At 60.4% G+C, this 17,235-nt stretch overlaps 1 protein-coding gene across 1 annotated transcript in view; it reads right to left on the bottom strand.

Annotated features, from left to right (window-relative positions):
- SBNO2 (strawberry notch homolog 2) overlaps positions 1-17,235 on the bottom strand; it is a 48,005-nt gene that overhangs the window by 30,344 nt on the left and 426 nt on the right. Inside the window, exon 2 of the mRNA XM_034659999.1 lies at positions 4,631-4,822. Within this exon, the coding sequence (XP_034515890.1) occupies positions 4,631-4,750 (120 nt within the window). The 5' untranslated portion in view covers positions 4,751-4,822. The remainder of the gene's footprint in view (positions 1-4,630; positions 4,823-17,235) is intronic.

A 17,235-nucleotide genomic window follows, 5' to 3' on the forward strand; every position in this document is an offset into this window, starting at 1 on the left:
GTCAGGGAGGTCCCTGGCCAGCGCTGGGGAGAGGCCTGTTGGCTGCGGTCACTGTGCCCACTTGTCCTAGCAGGCTCTGGCAGAAGGAAGACCAGCAGCCTTCCCGCTGGTCCACCAAAGTCCTGCTCCTCAGTAAGGCCGCCGGAAGCAATTCCCCAGCCACTATTTCCTCCCTCTCCGCAGGACTCCCAAACGGAGAGCTGGCCCGGAACCAGCCCAGATGGCTGGGAGAGAGGAGGTGCCCTTCCCCCGCCGCCTGTGTCTGGAGGGTGGGGGGGGAGCCGGCCCTGACTTCCCATCACTGCACACTCCCTCGCCCCGACCCCCTCACCCCGACCCCGGCAGGACTGGCCAGCCCCAGAGCACCAAAACGTGGGAAGGAAAGGGAGACACGGGCAGTGAAGGGGTCCCGGCCTGCTCTTCCAGTCACACAGGCTGCAAAGTAACAATATCAGAGCAGAGCGGGGTGGGGGTGGGGGGGCAGCAAAGGGCCCTCCCCCGTAGCAAGGCCGGTGGTATGAGCACTTACAAGAAGTAACTGTGGAAGCCTCTGGAAGGCCCCCCTCCAGGGGAGCAGGGTGAGGTCACCCCAGGGCCCCGGTCTAGTGTCACCTCTTCCCTCCGGCCCCATGCAAAGAGAGGAACCCAGGGCCCCCTGGCCAGCTCAGTCCGTGCAGCGTGTGACTCTTGATCTCAGGGATGCAGGTTCAAGGCCCACGCTGGGTATGGAGAGTACTTAAAAATAAAGTATTTGAGAAGAAGGGAGAGAACTCCAACTCGAGAGAGGGAAGTGAGCTTCCAAGAGCCAAGGCACTCCCAGAACGTCTCATGAACTAGTATAAACCAGGCACCGTGGGCCATGCTGGGCACACAGCAGGCAGAGCCAGCCTTGAGGGGGCTCCCAGGCTGGGGGGGGGCATTGTGGGGGGGCACCTCACTCACCCCACCTTTCCTGCTCTGCGCAACCCCCAGGTCTGCGAGGACCATACACCTCACCTGGGAAGCCAGAGGCGTGGGAGGTCACTGTACTTCTGTCTCCCCAGTGCCCCACCCCCACCCCAGCGCAGGGCTCTGCAAGGCTGCCAGTCAAAGCCGCCCCAGTCCTACTCCAAGGGGTGGCACCACACAGCCAATCAGAGCCCTCCTCGGGATCTTCCACGGACATCCAGAGGTGTGTCTCTGCCTTTAAAGGGCAGGTCCCTGGGACATGACTGACCTAGAGATGGGTGTCCAACCCCTACCAGCCAGTGCAAGCCTGCCTGAGCATCTTCCAGGTGGAGACAGAGAGGCTGGCTTCTCCTGGGGAGACACATGGCCCGGGACCTATAAGCCGATGTAGGAAGATAACACTTTTGCTAGGGCAGCAGACAAAATAGGGCTGCCAGATAAAATACAGGGTGTCTAGTGAAACTGGAATTTCTGATAAACAGCAAACAATTTTTAGGGATGCCTGCCTGGTTCAGTGGGTTAAGCAGCCGACTCTCGATGTCGGCTCAGATCATGATCTCAGGGTCCCTGGGATAGAGCCCCAAGTCGGGCTCCACTCTCGGCATCTGCTGGAGATTCTCTCTCTCCCTCTCCCTCTGGCTCTCTCCCCGACTCGTTCTCGCTCTCCTCTCTCTCAATAAATAAATAAGATCTTAAAAAAAACAACGCAGCAAACAATTTTCAGTGTAAATATTTCATGGATATACACATTAAAATATCATTTGTGTTTATGTGAAACTTAAGTTTCATTAAATGTCTGCATTTTTATTTGCTAAATCAGGCCATCCCTTGTGACAGTGACAGTCCTGCGGGTAGGTGTCCTCCTCCCGAGCTTGGCTCAGCCCAGCCAGGATAGAGGGCAGGGGAGTAGTATGGAGTGTCCTGGCCACACAGACCGGCTAAGCACACATCCAGCGTCAGCATGGGCTGGACCCAGTGTAGCCTGGCGGGGGTGCCCTCATGGCTGGAGGCCTGCCGGGTTCAGGCTCAGTATACACCCTGGGAGGGGTGGCCCAGCCTCAGAGAGCACCATGGAGAGCGCTCTGCCCAGTTCTGACAGCCAGAGGGGGCTCCGGGCCAAAGTCTACTGGGCTCTGAGAGGCAAAAGCCTCGCATCAGGTCCACATCGGGGCCCCCCGCGGGCCCCTCCACTCCAGCTTCTGAGCATGTCTGGTCCCATGGGCCGTCCAGGGAGTGTTGGCATCCTAACGATTGTCATGGGCCACCATAAAGGGGGCGTGGCAGGAGCGCGTCCCCTTTGGAACAGCCCCATCCTCGGCAGCCCTACCCAGGGCTCCTTCTGACCCAGGAATTCTGACTCAGAAGGATACCCCCGGCTTAAGCCGGGAGGGGGGGAAACACAGTGGTGCTATTTATAGCGGCAGAAAACTGCAATCACCCCACAAGCCCAACAATAGGGAAACAATTAAGCAAATTATGGGATGCTGACAAGAAGGAATCCTGCAGCATTATTACGAATGACGCTGAGACTACAGAATGGGGTGAAATTGAGCCCCAGGAACACAGACACACCTACTGCCCCGGGCCAGATGGCATGCGGGGAACAGGGAGGCATCAGCCACGACGGCGCAGACGGAAGTTCAGAGGGAGGCGGGGGGACATGGAGGGTCAGAGGATGTGTGGACACAGCTCTAACAGGAAGGGGAGAGAGAGGAGGCGCACAGTGGCATCTGGGGGCCTGACCAGAGGCACTGGACGCCAGCCAAGAGCTGGACATGGTATCTTCAGTGGTAACTCATTTTTGCCCTCCCCAGATTGGGGTGGCTCACTCTAGTAACTTTGTATTCTATGCCTGTTACTTTAGGTTACCACGTGGGCACACCTGGACAAAGTGAATTCTGGGTCCATGCACACCCAGCTGCTTTCCAACGCTCCAACTGCCAACCCAGGACGCCTCCTGATGGTTCTGGGCATTTGACCCCGAGCGGTGCCTGACCCCAGGGGCCCACTTCCCGGCTCCTCTGACACCCAAGCTTGACTCTCGCTCTCTCTGGCTACCTGGCCTCTTCCCAGCCTTAAGCCAGCAGGACCAAGGGGAAGGAAGCCGCTGACGCTTTCCTGAAGGAGGGCCCCACGGCAGCCCCAGTCACCTGTACCCCTTGCTACTATGCCCTGCCACCCCTCCTTCCCCCCTCCTGGCAGTTCAAGTCTTCCTACTGAGAAAGAGTTTGCTTTTCTACAGCAGAAAGAACCCTGGTTCTGTGCCCAGAAAAGGCGGGCTCCGGGCCTGACTGGCTGCAGAACTGTGGACCCTTCGTGTGCTCTGCCGTATGAGCAGGCCGGGCTGGAGCCTCCGTGGGTTTACTATTTACGACACTTTATCACAGCTGTTAACACTTAGCAGCAACTGACATGCCCTTCCGTACGGAGCGGACAGAGAGCCAGTGCTCCACCCAGACCAGCGAGTACTATTCAGCCCTGAAGAGAAAAGAGCCACTGAGCCAGGCAGACACGGAGGACGCTCAGCGGCACGTCCCTAAGTGAGAGCGGCCGGCCTGAGAAGGCCACACACCTGTGATTCCAAGTCTAGGACGTTCTGGAAAAGGCAGAACGGCAGAGGTGGTAAAAGGGCCTGCAGTGGCCGGGGTGGGGGGTGCTGATGGGGCCGAGCACGGAGGGTCGGTAGGGCCGGGAACGACTTGGTGCCACGCTGTGATGGCGGATCGGTGTCCGTGACATTCGTCCAAACCCACAGGGCGTGCGGCACCGACAGCCCCGGTGTCACCTGCGGCCTGGGTAATAATGTCCTAATATTGGGGGGCCCCTGGGTGGATCAGTCGTTAAGGGTCTCCCTTCAGCTCAGGTCATGATCCCAGGGTCCTGGAATGGAGTCCCACATGGGGCTCCTTGCTCAGCCGGGAGCCTGCTTCTTCCTCTCCCACTCCCCCTGGCTTGTGTTCACTCTCTCGCTGGCTGTCTCTATCTCTGTCAAATAAATAAATAAAATATTTAAAAAAAAAAAAAAGAAAAGAAAAGAAAAAATGTCCTAATATTGGTCCGTCAGTTGTAACAATTTAGCGTGATCATTAATGCAAAATGTTAACAACGGGGAAAGGGGGGTATGTGGAAAATTTGTGCTCCATTTTCCTATAAATCTAAAAGTGCTTAAGACATAAACTTTGGGGGCACCTGGGTGGCTCAGTTGGTTAAGTATCCAACTCTTGATTTCAGCTCAGGTGGTGATCTCAGGGTCATGGGATCGTGGGATCGAGCCCCACGCGCAGCAGGGGGTCTGCCTGAGATTCTCTCTTCCTCTCCCTCCACCCCTCCCCCCTTCTCTCTCTCTCAAATAAATAAATAAATCTTAAAAGACGTACAGTCTGTTAAATTGAAAATAAAAAACCTTGAAAAAAATAAAACGTCACGGAGGTGCCAGCCCTTGTCCTGCAGGTGAAGACGCGGCCCAGGCCTGAGCATCTCCCCGAGGGCCAGTCATGACCTTGGCAAAACCAACCTGGTGGCTCATGTTTGTGAGACTCAGTGGCAGCTGGGCACCCCCAAGCGTCCTCCTGCAAAGCTGGGGGCTGGGACATCCACTCGAGGCCCTGGAAGGGGAGGCTGCAGCTGGATCCCCAAGGGCAGCGTCCCACGCCTAGGCCGACCTGGGGTGGCCAGCACTCACCTGGACACTGGACCCGCACAGCGGGGTCTGCAGTGGGGGCGGGCTGTATAGGGTGCTGCCCGCTGGTGGGGGCTCATGCTGAGGAAACTCCCCGTCCATGGCAGGCCCCACTGCCAGCATCAGGTGGCTCCACGACCCAGGCCACGAGGGTGTCTATCTCGGCTTCTTGCTCCTCGGTGGTGGCATCATGACCTGGGGAGAGACACGGCACATCCTGAGGTCACCCTGTGAGCCCCGACAGGCGAGGGCACACCCCCAGGGACAAGGGAGAGGGGGCTAAGGTGCAGCCAGGCCATCCCTGCACAGAGGGGGTGGGGTCAGGGCCGCCGGCCCTGTGTTCAGGAGGGAGGGTGTGAGCTGAGGCTCCCCAACACTCCAGTGTTGCGGGGCACCCCTCTCGGTCCCCAGCCTCTTCCCACGGACTGAGCATGCTTGAGCAGCCCCTCAGCTGCCAGGGCAGGCCCTGGGCTCAGCCCCCACGTTCCAAGCACCCAGGAGGCCCCAACCACTGCCTGGCAGCCCCTCCTGGGGACACTGGGACTGGACTCCTGACCACAGGTCCCACCTAGGCATCAAGTGCCACCCGGTGGAGCTCCTGGCCACAAGGAGCAGTGCCTGGGGCAGAATGAAGACGAGCTTCGGGGACGGACCTCTGGGATGGCGGTAGCGCTTCCAGTGTGGCCAGGCCGACGCCCCACATCCCCCCCTGCCATCCACACGACCATCTCAGGCTGCCTGGTCCACCAAATAACAAATAACTGAGGCCCTGGGGGGCTGCCCTTGACACCCACGAAGACAGCCAGGGGCCCTGGTGTGAGCAGTGGAGCCTCAGCCGATCCCACGGGCCTGGCTTTGTGACCGGGGACGTCTGAGGCTGGGAGGCAAAGTCCAAGCCGGCAAGCACTTCTAAGCTGAGGGCCAACCCTGTCCTCCTGAAGCCAGACTAGGCCTACAGGAGGGTCTCTGGGGGAGTCGGGGCCAAGCTGAGCCAGGAAGGGGTAAAGACACACAGCACCCCCACTAAGAATATTACTGTTCTTGAGGGCAGGCAGAGCAGGCCAGGAAAATGCCACAGTGGCTGACAAGAGATGCACAGGACTTCCCACACGATTTCCATCTGCCCCGTGGCCTGTGCCCTGGGCTCCCCTGGGCCCCACCCACCGCTGCTGGGAGCCCAGACCCAAGGCTGGCCAGCCAGCTCCTCAGGCAGGCAGTGGTTGAGGACATTAATCACCAAGGGAGGCAGGAAGGGGAGGCAGCTGCCACTCCCGGCCAAGCCCTGGATGAAGAAATCCTCAGGACTTCCAGTAATCACTGTCCGCACGCGGGCAGCTTATGCAATCCCTCAGGGGGCGGGGAGGGGCTGCCTTTACCCCGAGCTCCTGGGTGGAAAAGGGGCCCACAGGCCCGAGCTGAGCTCCGAAAGTGGGATGCGTCTGGGCCCTTAAGCCTTGCGGCTGCCCTGCTCAGCTGTGCAGGCTCACAGGCTCACACCTCTGCCAGGACAGCACTTCCCCCAGCCTCGGTGGCCCTGGCCTGCCCCTGCCTGAGCACACCGGGAACCGCTGGGACACAGGCTTAGAAGCCGAGAGTGGAAAGTCCTGAGTTCCTCCTCGATAAACACACAGCTAATGGGTGCTCCAGGGTCTTGGCCATTCCTTTTAAAGATTCTGGGGTCATGCAGATGGGGCCAAAACCCAGCTCAGCCTTCTGACAACTATCATAGTCTGACAACTCAGGGGCAACTTAGCTCCTCTGAGCCCCAGTTTTGCTCATCAGGAGAAATGGGTTGTTTGGAGGTCCATGGGCAGGGCTGGTCAGGCACTCAGCAGAGCCCAAGGCCTCTGCAATCCAGTGACCACTCCCTTCACTGAGGCCCCAGAAATCTCCTGGATTTGGGGGATCCCTCTCGAGGGGGCTCTGCTCCCAGCACCTGGGACAGGAAGCAGGCAGGAATTACCTTTATTCAACAGAGAAAGCTCACGTAGCTGACCACAGGTGCCGGCCGGCTTGCACTCACCTCCGGGGTTCGATCACTCGCCCCCGAGGTTCGATCACTCGCCCCTTCTCTGCAGTAGGTGCTTGAGATGTGTCCCCCACCCGAGACCTCCTCGTAAGCCCTGTCCGTGCCCTGCCTTCCACACCCTCTCTTGGCAGCCATGTCCCAGAGCAAAGCTGAACCCCTTCTCACAAACAGGGTGCTTCCAGGCTCTGCGGCCACAAAGCCCCGGGCTGCTCCTTTAGAAAGCACCATCTAGAGGCCAGGGAGCATGGTGGTACCCCCACAGGCAGCTTCCCCAAATCCCAGATGAACACTTGTCCACACAAAACCTGTACACGCGTCCACAATGGCAGGTGTCACAACACCCAAAGAACAGCCAGCGCCATCAATGGGCAGAAGGAGAGACACAACGTGGTCAGTCCACACAGGGGCATGTGGTCAGCCGCAAACACGCACTGCCCCGGGGACGGGCCCTAACCCAATACGCTCACACACAAGGCCCCACGGCATGAGATTCCACATGACACACCCAGAACAGGACCATCCACGGACAGGAAAGGGGCTCGTGGGGGGCCAACAGCCACATGATGGCTGAGAGGGACAGGACTGCTTTTGGGCTGATGGAATGTTCTGGAATTAGTGGTGAAGTTTGTGTAACATTAGGAATATAATGAAAGACACTGAATTGCACACTTCAAAAGAGCAAATTTTATGTTGCATTAATTTCACACATTGTCCACCACCACCCCAAGCTCCCAGAGGCCACCCTACAAAGCCCCCTTCCTTCAACATGCAGGTCCAGTGCCCCTCTCTCCACCCCGGAGCCCCCACAGGCTCAGACTTCCTGTTCCCCCATCCCCCCAAGGCACTGGGGGAGCCCCTCACATACAGTCCCCCTTCTGTGTACCCTCAGGACTCCATCTGTCCCAGCCCTTTGCTTTCTGGCCTCTGCTGACCTCTCCCACCTCCCACTCCACAGTGCTGCCCGTTGAACCCTGCCCGAGCCCCCAAACCCCCGAGCCTGAACGTGTCGTCCCCGGGAGGTTCTAGGTGCCTCAGGACCAACCCCGGTGGGCACCAGGTGGGGTCTCAGGGCACAAAGGGACGTAACTAAGACCGTGCCTGGCTGGCTCAGAGCTCAGTGCCTGTGCAGTGGGCCCAGGGTGTATTTTTAGAACATCCCATGACAGGTGAAGCGTGGGTGCTCACACAGGCCTGCGCTTCACAATTGGGGTTTACGTTCACACAATTTCCTTTTGAGATCAGGTTTTCGAATGAGTCATCGTACAAGAAAAAGAGCAAGGAATTAGTGGCCCAGACAAGACAAGCGGGCAGTGCAGTATGGGAAGAAGCCAAGGCCTGGGAGAACCTGTCCCGCCAGACATGCCCCCAGTTGGCAGGCACCTGCAGGCACCCAGCTACTCTGCTGACCCCCTCAGCCCTGTCACCCCAGCTCTGCCGGCTCAGCCCCCCCCCCGCAACACTCTGAGCGGACTGTCCCGACCCCGCTGACTGCCTGGACCACCGGCCCGCCATTGCTTGCTCCCTCATCTGCACCCACCAGGTCAGGATGAAGCCGCCCCCAGAACTGTGTCTCTGGGCAGTGGGGACTTGCTGGCCTCCCACTGAGCACAAGATGGCAGCCTCTCTGGCCACCCTTCCACCTGGCTCTGAGGGAAGGTCCTGGGATCCCAGGATGGGGTGGGGTCTGGGGGAGGCAGAGTCGGGGGAGGGCAGGGGCAGAGGCCCTGGGGAAAATCGGAGGCCTGATTTGATGGGGCCCCAACCTGGCCAACCAGGACTGTCTGGGGAGGGCCTGTGCATGGACTCCACACAGAGCCGTGGGTTGGGAGCCACAGGTCAGAGCCAGCCTGGGGCCAACCCCAGTGGGGGTGCCCAGGAAGAGACATGAGCAGCGGCGTCCCACAGAACCTTCTCTGCTCCCAGCTGGAGGTGCCCGGCCAGCATGGGCTGTGCTGACGTCAGCAGGAGGAGAGATAGGCCGCCCTGACAGGGCTCAATGTGGGGGTGAGACCCAGTGGTCTGTCCGGGGGGCACCGGTCCAGAGCTGAGAACCTGGACTCCCAGGCCCTCCGAGGGGGCACATGCCCGCCCCACAGCTGCCTCCGTGGGTGTACTGGACCCAAGGACAAAAAGGAAGGGGAGCGAGCGGCTCGGGTCCTGAGGGAAGGTGGTGTGGTGTGCCGGGCTCCTCCCTCATCTACTGACCACTGAGACCAGAGCAGTAGGCAGAGCAGTGAAGGGTGTGTGGGGGCCCGGCGGGGGCCTGGGCACCAGCTGGTGAGCGGCAACGGTGAAGGACTTGGAGGAACCGGCCCCGTGGTGCAGGGGGGCGAGCAGTAGGGCAGAAGAGGTATGCGGTCCCTTAAACTCACATCCCCTGGGAGCCTGTAAACAGGGCCTCACCAGGAAACAGGGTCTCTGCAGAAGAAATTAGCTAGGATGGGGTCTTACTGGGGTAGAGTGGGCCCTAACGCAAAGAAATTCAAACAAAGAGGAGATGGTCATGTGCCCACAGAGGCAGGCACTGCAGTGGCACCTGGAGCCCCCGGGAGCTGGGAGGGGCAGGAAAGACCCTCCCCTGGAGCCTCCAGAGGGAGCGTGGCCCTACCACACCTCGACTTCCGACTTCAGGGCTCCGGGACTGGGAGAGAGTACAGCTCTGCAGCTTAAGCAGCCCAGCGCGTGGTCAGTTGTTACGGCCACCCTGGGACATTAGGACTAGAGCGGGAAGCAAACCCCAGCTGGAGCCACCCCAACCCTCAGCCCAAATCCCTGTGACCCCTGGGGGCTGGGGCGCTGCTGACCAGGAGCTCCGGGAGAGGCTTGCACCAAGCATGTAAGCTCATATTTCTACAGAGTTCCCAGGGGGCATCCGGAATGCAGTAGCTCTGGGATGCCAAAGACAGGCAGGGGCCCTAGCACCCTGTGCACAGGTCAGGCAGAGCAAGAAGGGGGAGCCCCTCCATCTGGGACAAGAAGGACAAGGTGGGCCCACCCAGAATCCCCATTTAAGAGCACAGCCGTCCAAGGGTTGGTGCTCCAGCTCTGTTCTCAATGTAGTAAAAGGTGGCCTGCAGGACCCCAGAGGGCCCCCACAGACTTGCCCCCCAGAAGCAGTGTCTCAACTGGTGGGGCTCCTGCAAAACCTCCTGCTGGGACATAAAGGAAGTGCCATCCTGGGGACAGGCACGGGGGGGGGGGGTAGAGGTCCCAACACCACAGGCCACGGCACAGGCGGTCGTCACACCGGGCTGGGCAGGGAGACCCCATGTTTCTCCCACAGCAGACAGCTCCGCCCTGGACAGGCAGTCAGCACATGGCCGAATGCAAGCCCAGTAAGCTGACGGGGAACAGAGGAGGCCCTGGTAGGAGGACCACCACGCAGCCCATTACCCCAGCCTGACCCCCGAGAGCAGAAGCAGCAGAGCTCGACCACGTGGGGGACACACACGGGACCCTGCACGCCACGCCAGCGTTGCCTTGCTACCCCAGGAGCCGAGCGCAGGGACAGGCACATGCCTAAGACAGACCAGGCCCTGCAAAGCACTCAGCAGGTGCCGGCGCCCCTCACACGCGGCCCCTCACACGAGGCACGACGGCCAGCCCTCGGGAGAAGCTGCATGGGGGAAGCAGGACCAATCCGAGGCGGGGATGACTGACCGAGTGGCCGCAATCCCCGGGAAAACATGAAGAGCCTGGAGCTGGGTTCTGGAGACAGATTTGCAGTCGCCTGTGACTCGCCGTCTGCCTCTGCAGTCAGCGCATCTGCCAGCTGTGGGCCCACAGACCCACCCGCTCGGCCAGGAGAGGTCAGTTGCCTCGGAGCAGCTGCTGGGACAGCCCCACGTTGGGCCAGGCGGAATGCCATCCTCACAGCCCTACGGTGAGGCGGGGGCTGGAGCAGGCCGCCCGAGTTTATGAGGGCACGCCAGAAGCATGCAGCCCTAGGGGGCCAGTCACTGCATTCTGCCACCAGCCCCAAGGTCACAGCTTTGGGGGCACATAGCCCCGCACGCCCCCCTTCAAGGGCCCAGAGGAGATGGGGACAGAACATGGAGCCTCCTCAGTGACAGCTGAGGGCATCTGAGCCTGGTCCCGGGGGTCCCCGGATCCCCCCACTTCCAGATTTAGTTCAGCCTTAGCAGGAAAAGCCAAATGGTTTCCGGTGGGGGGGGGGTACTGACCCGCCTGCCCATGGCGGGGACAGCGTCCCCGCTGCTGCACCTGCTAGACCACCCTCAGTGGCAGCAGACCTCTCAACCTCTGTCCACACCAACACCTCTACAGGCGCTGAGCACCTTCCACACGGCTTCTTCCAAGCGTCTACTCGGGTCTTGTGTTTACTCTGGTTTTTAAAAGGCATTATACACACTGAGCTTGTGGTCTCCTCCGACACCCACGTCTTCTTCCCCTGAGCAGCTTTAGGCCAAATCCCACTGGCCCCAGACTTCCTGGTCCTTTGACACTGAGGTGCCCTACTCTGTCTGTCCATGCAGAGGGTGGTGCGTCCCCCCTGGGGCTTGCAGCCATCCCTGCTTGCTGTCCGGCTTGCTTCAGGCTGGCTCACAGGCCACGTCTCTCTGCCTAGCCCCTCAGAGCCCCGAGCAGGACAGGGGCTGCTGCCACCCACGGAGCTGGGTCACACTAGTCCTAGGCGAGCGGCCTGACCAATCAGCACCCCTCAGCCTCCTTTTGTCCAGCCTGGTGCCAAGAATATCACAAGGGACCTTTGCCCAAACCCAAAGAACAGCTGGTGTCCTGCAGGAGGAGGAAGACTCCTCCCGGCTCTGGGCTGGTCTCGGACACAGCAACTGTGCTAGACAGTCTCACGTGCTCCATCCCTAGCGAATGCCAGCGCTGGGCTGGACCCTGTGCCCACCGTCGGAAAGAGGGGGAGAAGCCCCCACATCTCAGTAGCAGATGTGCTAATGGACCCTGGATCCATCTGTTTCTCCTGTGGCAAACGACCACGACTCGGCAGCTCCTGGTGGCACCCTGGACTGTCTCGCATCCCGCAGGCCGGGGGTCTGGGCTGGCTGGCCACCCTTGCTCTGGGCCTCACAAGGCCTGGGCTTCCTGCCGGGTGCTCTGCGGAGACGCTACATCCAAGCTCACGCAGCTGTCAGCAGGACAGAGGGCCCGTGTCCTTGTCACCGGCAGCAGCCCACACAGGCCCACTCAGGCTTCAAGTGTCTCACTCCCCTCAGCCTCCAGTGGAGAAAGTTCTCTGCTTTTGTGCACCTTATGAGGACGCTGGGCCCCTGGGGAGTCCAGGGTCACCCCCATCTCTGGGGCCTTAAGGGACCTGGTCTCTGGGACCATCATCAAGCCCCCGCAGAACTCACGTCATGCGTAGCTCATGGGTGGACCGGCGGGCAGCAAGGCTGGCCCTGCCTCCCCCCCACTAACAGGATCTGGGGAACAGAAGCCCCCAGCAAGGCCTTCTCAGGGGAGCTTCCCCAAGGCCTCAGAGGGGTCGGGGGGGTGAGGGGCAGCTGGGGCAGCACGGCCTCCACTGTGTAGGAATGTGGCCCAGGGTATCCCGATGGGCTGGTTCTTCAAGAGAAGTGGCAGATCTAGATTTGGGGGTGGCAGCCCCTGATTTCTCCAAGCGGGCAACCCAGTCATCATGTCCACGCCCTCCCTGTATGCTGCTACTCCCGCCCGGTTCCCACAATGCAGCCAGTGGAGCCACCTCGTCCCCACCCCCACTCCCACTCCCTGACAACCTAGAACCCTTTCCAAGGCTGCTCTGGACAGCCCCCAACAGCAAGCTGGGGGTCCATTCCCTCTGAGCCCCAACCTCTAAACAGTGGGCCGAGCTCCTGGAGGCCCAGAATCTGACAAAGCCCCCTGAAGATGGCCCTGGCCAGCTCATGTTTGCCTGGACGACACCGGGAGAGGCCCCAGTGCCCTGTGCTGCCGTGCACCAAGCTCAGAACCACGCTGGGACCAGGCAAGGGAGGGAGCGGGTCCCATACACCCACTTCACAGATTCCAGGGCACGTGGCCAAGGAGGACATTGCAGACACCCTGAAGCCGTCCCCATAAGCACCTGGTGCCCTGCTCAGCTCCAGCCCCGCGCAGACACTGTGCAAACCTAGGCACAGACGGATCCGGATGCCTGTGGCGCCCCAGCGGGGAGATGAGGGTTTGAGCAGGCCAACGACGCAACCTTCCCAGCTCCACACCTGACACTGGCACGTGCAGCTGCCGGAGGGGGGGGGGTGGCGGTGGGGATGGGGGCAGCCTTTCCTCCGTCTGTCTTGCCTGCGGAGGAAGACGCCTCCTTACTCTGGCTAGACTCTGGGCTGCAGGCTACGGGCGGTACACAGGCCACCCCTGGCACGCCTGGGCCACCCTGGGGGCAGGGATGTTTGCCCCACCTGGTGACTCAGTGCCATAAAAGTTTACTGCCCACTGCAGCCCTGCAGCCAGACCCACCCCCTTCCTCCTGCCATCCCAGTCCCCTATGTCAATGGCCTCTGACCCTCTGGGCTGTGACTCCAAGGAAACGGGTGAGCTGCCTTCCAGAACGTGGCACACGTGGCTCTTGAAACGCAGCAGGTCTCGGAATGAGGGCAAGGAAGGCCTCTTTTAGTTTCACTCGGGGATCTGTTCCCCAGGTGACAGAGGCCGATCCTGATGGGGAATCTGGCTGCCGACTCTCAGCACCACCAGACAAGGAAGGACACAGCATCCGCAGCAGTTACTGGCCCAGGGAACATGTTCGAGAAAGCATGGGAACCTTGGGAACTGTGTGCCCAGAGTGCCGGCAGCTGAAGAGGCTCTTCCTGTAAATGGTGGGGGCTCCCCGGCTGCTCCAGGGGCGGGAAACTCATGGAGGGGTCTGCAGGCACCCAGCTCCAAGGGGGTACCTGAGATGCAGACAGAACACGAGCCCCCGGGGGGACTGAGGCCAAACACTTCCCCCATCACACAGCAGGGGCCAAATAAATGCCCTTCCCTGACAGGTGTGTCATTGGCTTCCCCAGGCCACGTCCCCGCCCAGCACGCCATGGACAGCACGGGAGGGGGCACCTGCCGCTGACTGAAGAGGGGCTACACTAAACGGACGAATTTAGGTGGGACCGTCTGGCATCAAGTCACTGGGGTCACTCCTCTCCCGCTGTCATCTGGCCTCGTGTGGGGAGGGTCCTCAGGCAGTCAGGGCCCACCCAAGGCACCCCAACACCAGAAGTCCAAATGCCCCCAGGACTATTTCTTACATGAGACCCTCCACGTCCCCCGGTGGCGGTGGCTCAGGACAGACCAGGAGCTTGGTGAGGGGCTCCCAGCCTCCACACAATGGGGGATGGCACTTCCTCTGTCCTCCTCCTGGGGCCAGAAGATGCCCGACAACCGACCAGCACCTGCATTAGCTGGCAGCAGGGGGCCTTGCTCAGGGCCCACTCCCAGACACCGCTCACCCCCAGGCCAAGCACATGGGCATCTGAGGGGCAAGGACAGGCCCTGCTTTTTTAAAAACACTTGTTTTGCGAAAGCACAATTCACAAACCATACACTTCACACATTTGGAGTATACAACTTAGTGGTTTTCAGTATATTCAAAGAGTTGTGTAACCATCATCTCTATCCAGTTCCAGAACATTCCATCAGCCCCAAAAAAACCCCATCCCCATTAGCAGTCACACCCCAGCCCCCAGGCCCCATGAGCCCCCTTCCCGTCCGTGGAGGAGCCTGTTCTGGACGTGTCACACACGTGGACTCACACGCTGTGTGGCCTTCTGTGCCTGGTTCCCTCCCTGAGCCTCGAGTTTTGAGGTCTGTCCACGTGGTAGTACATAAGCAAATGACAAGTCTTATCTCTGCCTCCCCTGGGGGCCTGGCAAGTCAGAACAGCAGGTGATGGGCCCAAGCATCAGAAATCACAGTCTTCGCCCTCACCCAAGTCACTGGCCTGGCAGCAAGGGAAGCAGGGGACCTGTGGGCCAGCTGTCACCAAGGATGAGAAGATGAAAGAAGTTTGCACAGCAGGAGGGGGGAGGGCCGTTCCAAGGGACGGGGACTGGGGTCCACTCAGGGGAAAGGCACGCCACAGACACCAGGACTCAAGGCTGCACTCTGGTCCGGGCAGAACAGGGCAGAGGGCAGGCGAGCAGGAGGCAGGCCAGGCCTGGAACAGTCTGGGTGACCACGCTTTCTGGATACCTGGAGCTGTGCTGTACCCAGCCCTCCCTGCCAATCAACTACACGGCCCCTGGCTGTGGGAACAGTGGCTGAGACACTCCAAGCCTGTGCATGACAAATCCCACACACGTGATGCACACTCTTTAATGTGCACACACGACACACGTACAAAGGCACACAGCACAGGAGAGCATACGTACGTGCATATGCAACATGGTGCACGCAGGTGAGAGCAGACACTGACACGTACACAGTCACATGGACACCGTCCCGTGTGGGTGCACATGCTGCACGCGTGTATGCACAAAACATGTGCTTGCACACATGTCCACACATGGACACCCTGGAACTGCCTCCCCACTCTGCACGTCAGCCCCGCAGTATGTCTACACTTTTAGGTGACGTTACCTGCCCCCCGCCACTACCAGCACAGGAGAACAAGCAGATCCCCACCCCCGCCCAGCAGCCCGAAAGGCCTCTTATCCAGAGGAGGCCATCCTGGGAGGGAGGTGGCCTCTGGGGACTGGACACAGTTGCCTCTTTATTCCCAGCCAAGCTCGCTCAGTCAGCGTTTCCGGCCTGGCCCTTGCTGGAGGGGCCTCTGACACTTTGCTAGAACTACGCTGGGCCAGCCTGAGCTGGTCTTGCCCCAGTGGGGGCCAGGCCCGCAGGGTATGGGGATCCAGGCTCAGTGTCCCTCCAGGTCAGGGCAGTGACTAAACCAAGGTCACGCAGCTGGAGGACACTGGCTCTGGGCTGTCTGCCTGCGCACTTGTGGCCTATCCCACCCCACCCCGGACTTCAAAGGGACCACCTCCTGTGCACTCTGACAGACTCTCCTGCAAATCTGGTCCCCCCTACCCCTCTGCCAAAACACAGATGTCCCCACACAACACACACGCACACACGCAGGTGCTGGCTTGGGCAGGTGTGAACAGATGTCTGCTCAGATCCTCAGAGTTAAACAAAATCGCCCTCCCACCCTCTGAAATCCCAGCATGCCTCCCCCTACTCCCCACAATGGCCTGTCCCAGGTCAGTGTCCTGCACTTGCGGGGCTCCTCAGGGGTCTGTTTGGTGTCTGGCTGCATCTTCCCCACCATGTGGGATCCTGGGGTCACTCACCTACCCTCCCTTCCCTGGCCCGCCGACCCAGTGCCCAGATTTCATACTCGGTGTTCTGAGGACTCCAGAGATGGATGTCCTAGGGGGACTGCGGTCCAGAGCAGAAAGCTTTGACCAGCGATCACCCACTTTTGGGGACTCCCCTGGGAAAACTCAGGGGGCTTGGGAAGAAAGAACACAGGCTGGCCAATGGGCCCCAGGTCTCAGCCTCAAAGACAGGGGCACTCAGTCACCCTGCTCACAAGCGCTCCCCCTCCCCCCACAGCCAGGCAAGTAGGGAAAAGTGAAGTGCAGGGTCAGGTCCAGCCCTCCACTGCCCCGCCTGGAGGAAGGGCCAGGCCTCCCATCCCAACCAAGGCTGGCCTCGACGGTCTATGGGGTATCATCCCTTTGACAGGTGGCCATCTTCCTTCTCTCCAGGGCCTGCAGCCCCCGGGGCCCCAGCCCCATCTTCCTTGAGCCTTTCCAAAGCATCTACAGGGAAGATCCAGCAACCCCCGCAGCAGCAGCTGGAGTCTGTCCAATACAAGCCCCTTAGCCATGCCGTGAAACATTCACACCCCTCAAACTGCCAGCAATCTTCACTTTGGCCAGCTTCAGGGCCCGACACCCTCCCGTATGAGGTGCAAACGCACAGCACCAACCTGACCAGGCCAGGCAGTGGACAGGCAGGAAGAACATTCAGAGCAGGCAGGTCTAACGTGCACTCTGGGAAGCAAAAGCCAGGAGTGCCCCAACACACTTTTTACAGACTGCTTTTTCCCTTTTCAGACCACTAATAACCTTATGCAGAGAGACACCCCACTGCCTCCCAGGAGCTCCAGCCTGACTGTCCACACCCCTGCTCCCTGACTCCAGACCCACCAGCCTCCTGCTCCAGGGATCTGGGGACTGGCATCACTGTCCCCATTCACCCCCACAAGCTGCCCTCTGCATCTCTGCGGCCAGGGCCATCTCTGCCCGGCTCGTCCCCTCCTCTTTTCCTCGGAGACCAGGTTCCCACGCAGGCACAAGGCAACACTCCCACCCAACATGCTCTGTGGACTCAGCCCACACCAGGACGGCCCCCATCCCAAAGCTGCGGGGATCAGAAGTGTCTGCCCCTCCCGGAGCGCTGCGGGCCGCTGTCTGGGCACAGAAGCCCGGAAAGGGGAAAAGGCAGGAATCGCCAAGGAGCCCGGGGTCAGGAGCCGCCGGAAAGGAAGGGGCTGGGGCCACGGAGGCGGAGGGTCACCAGAAGGGAAGGATCGGGGAACCACGGAGGAGCGGTTGGGGGGGGGGTGTCACACAGCGCCGGAGGGTCA

The sequence above is a fragment of the Ailuropoda melanoleuca genome, chromosome 4, assembly GCF_002007445.2.
Source record: "Ailuropoda melanoleuca isolate Jingjing chromosome 4, ASM200744v2, whole genome shotgun sequence".
NCBI classification, from domain to species: domain Eukaryota; kingdom Metazoa; phylum Chordata; class Mammalia; order Carnivora; family Ursidae; genus Ailuropoda; species Ailuropoda melanoleuca.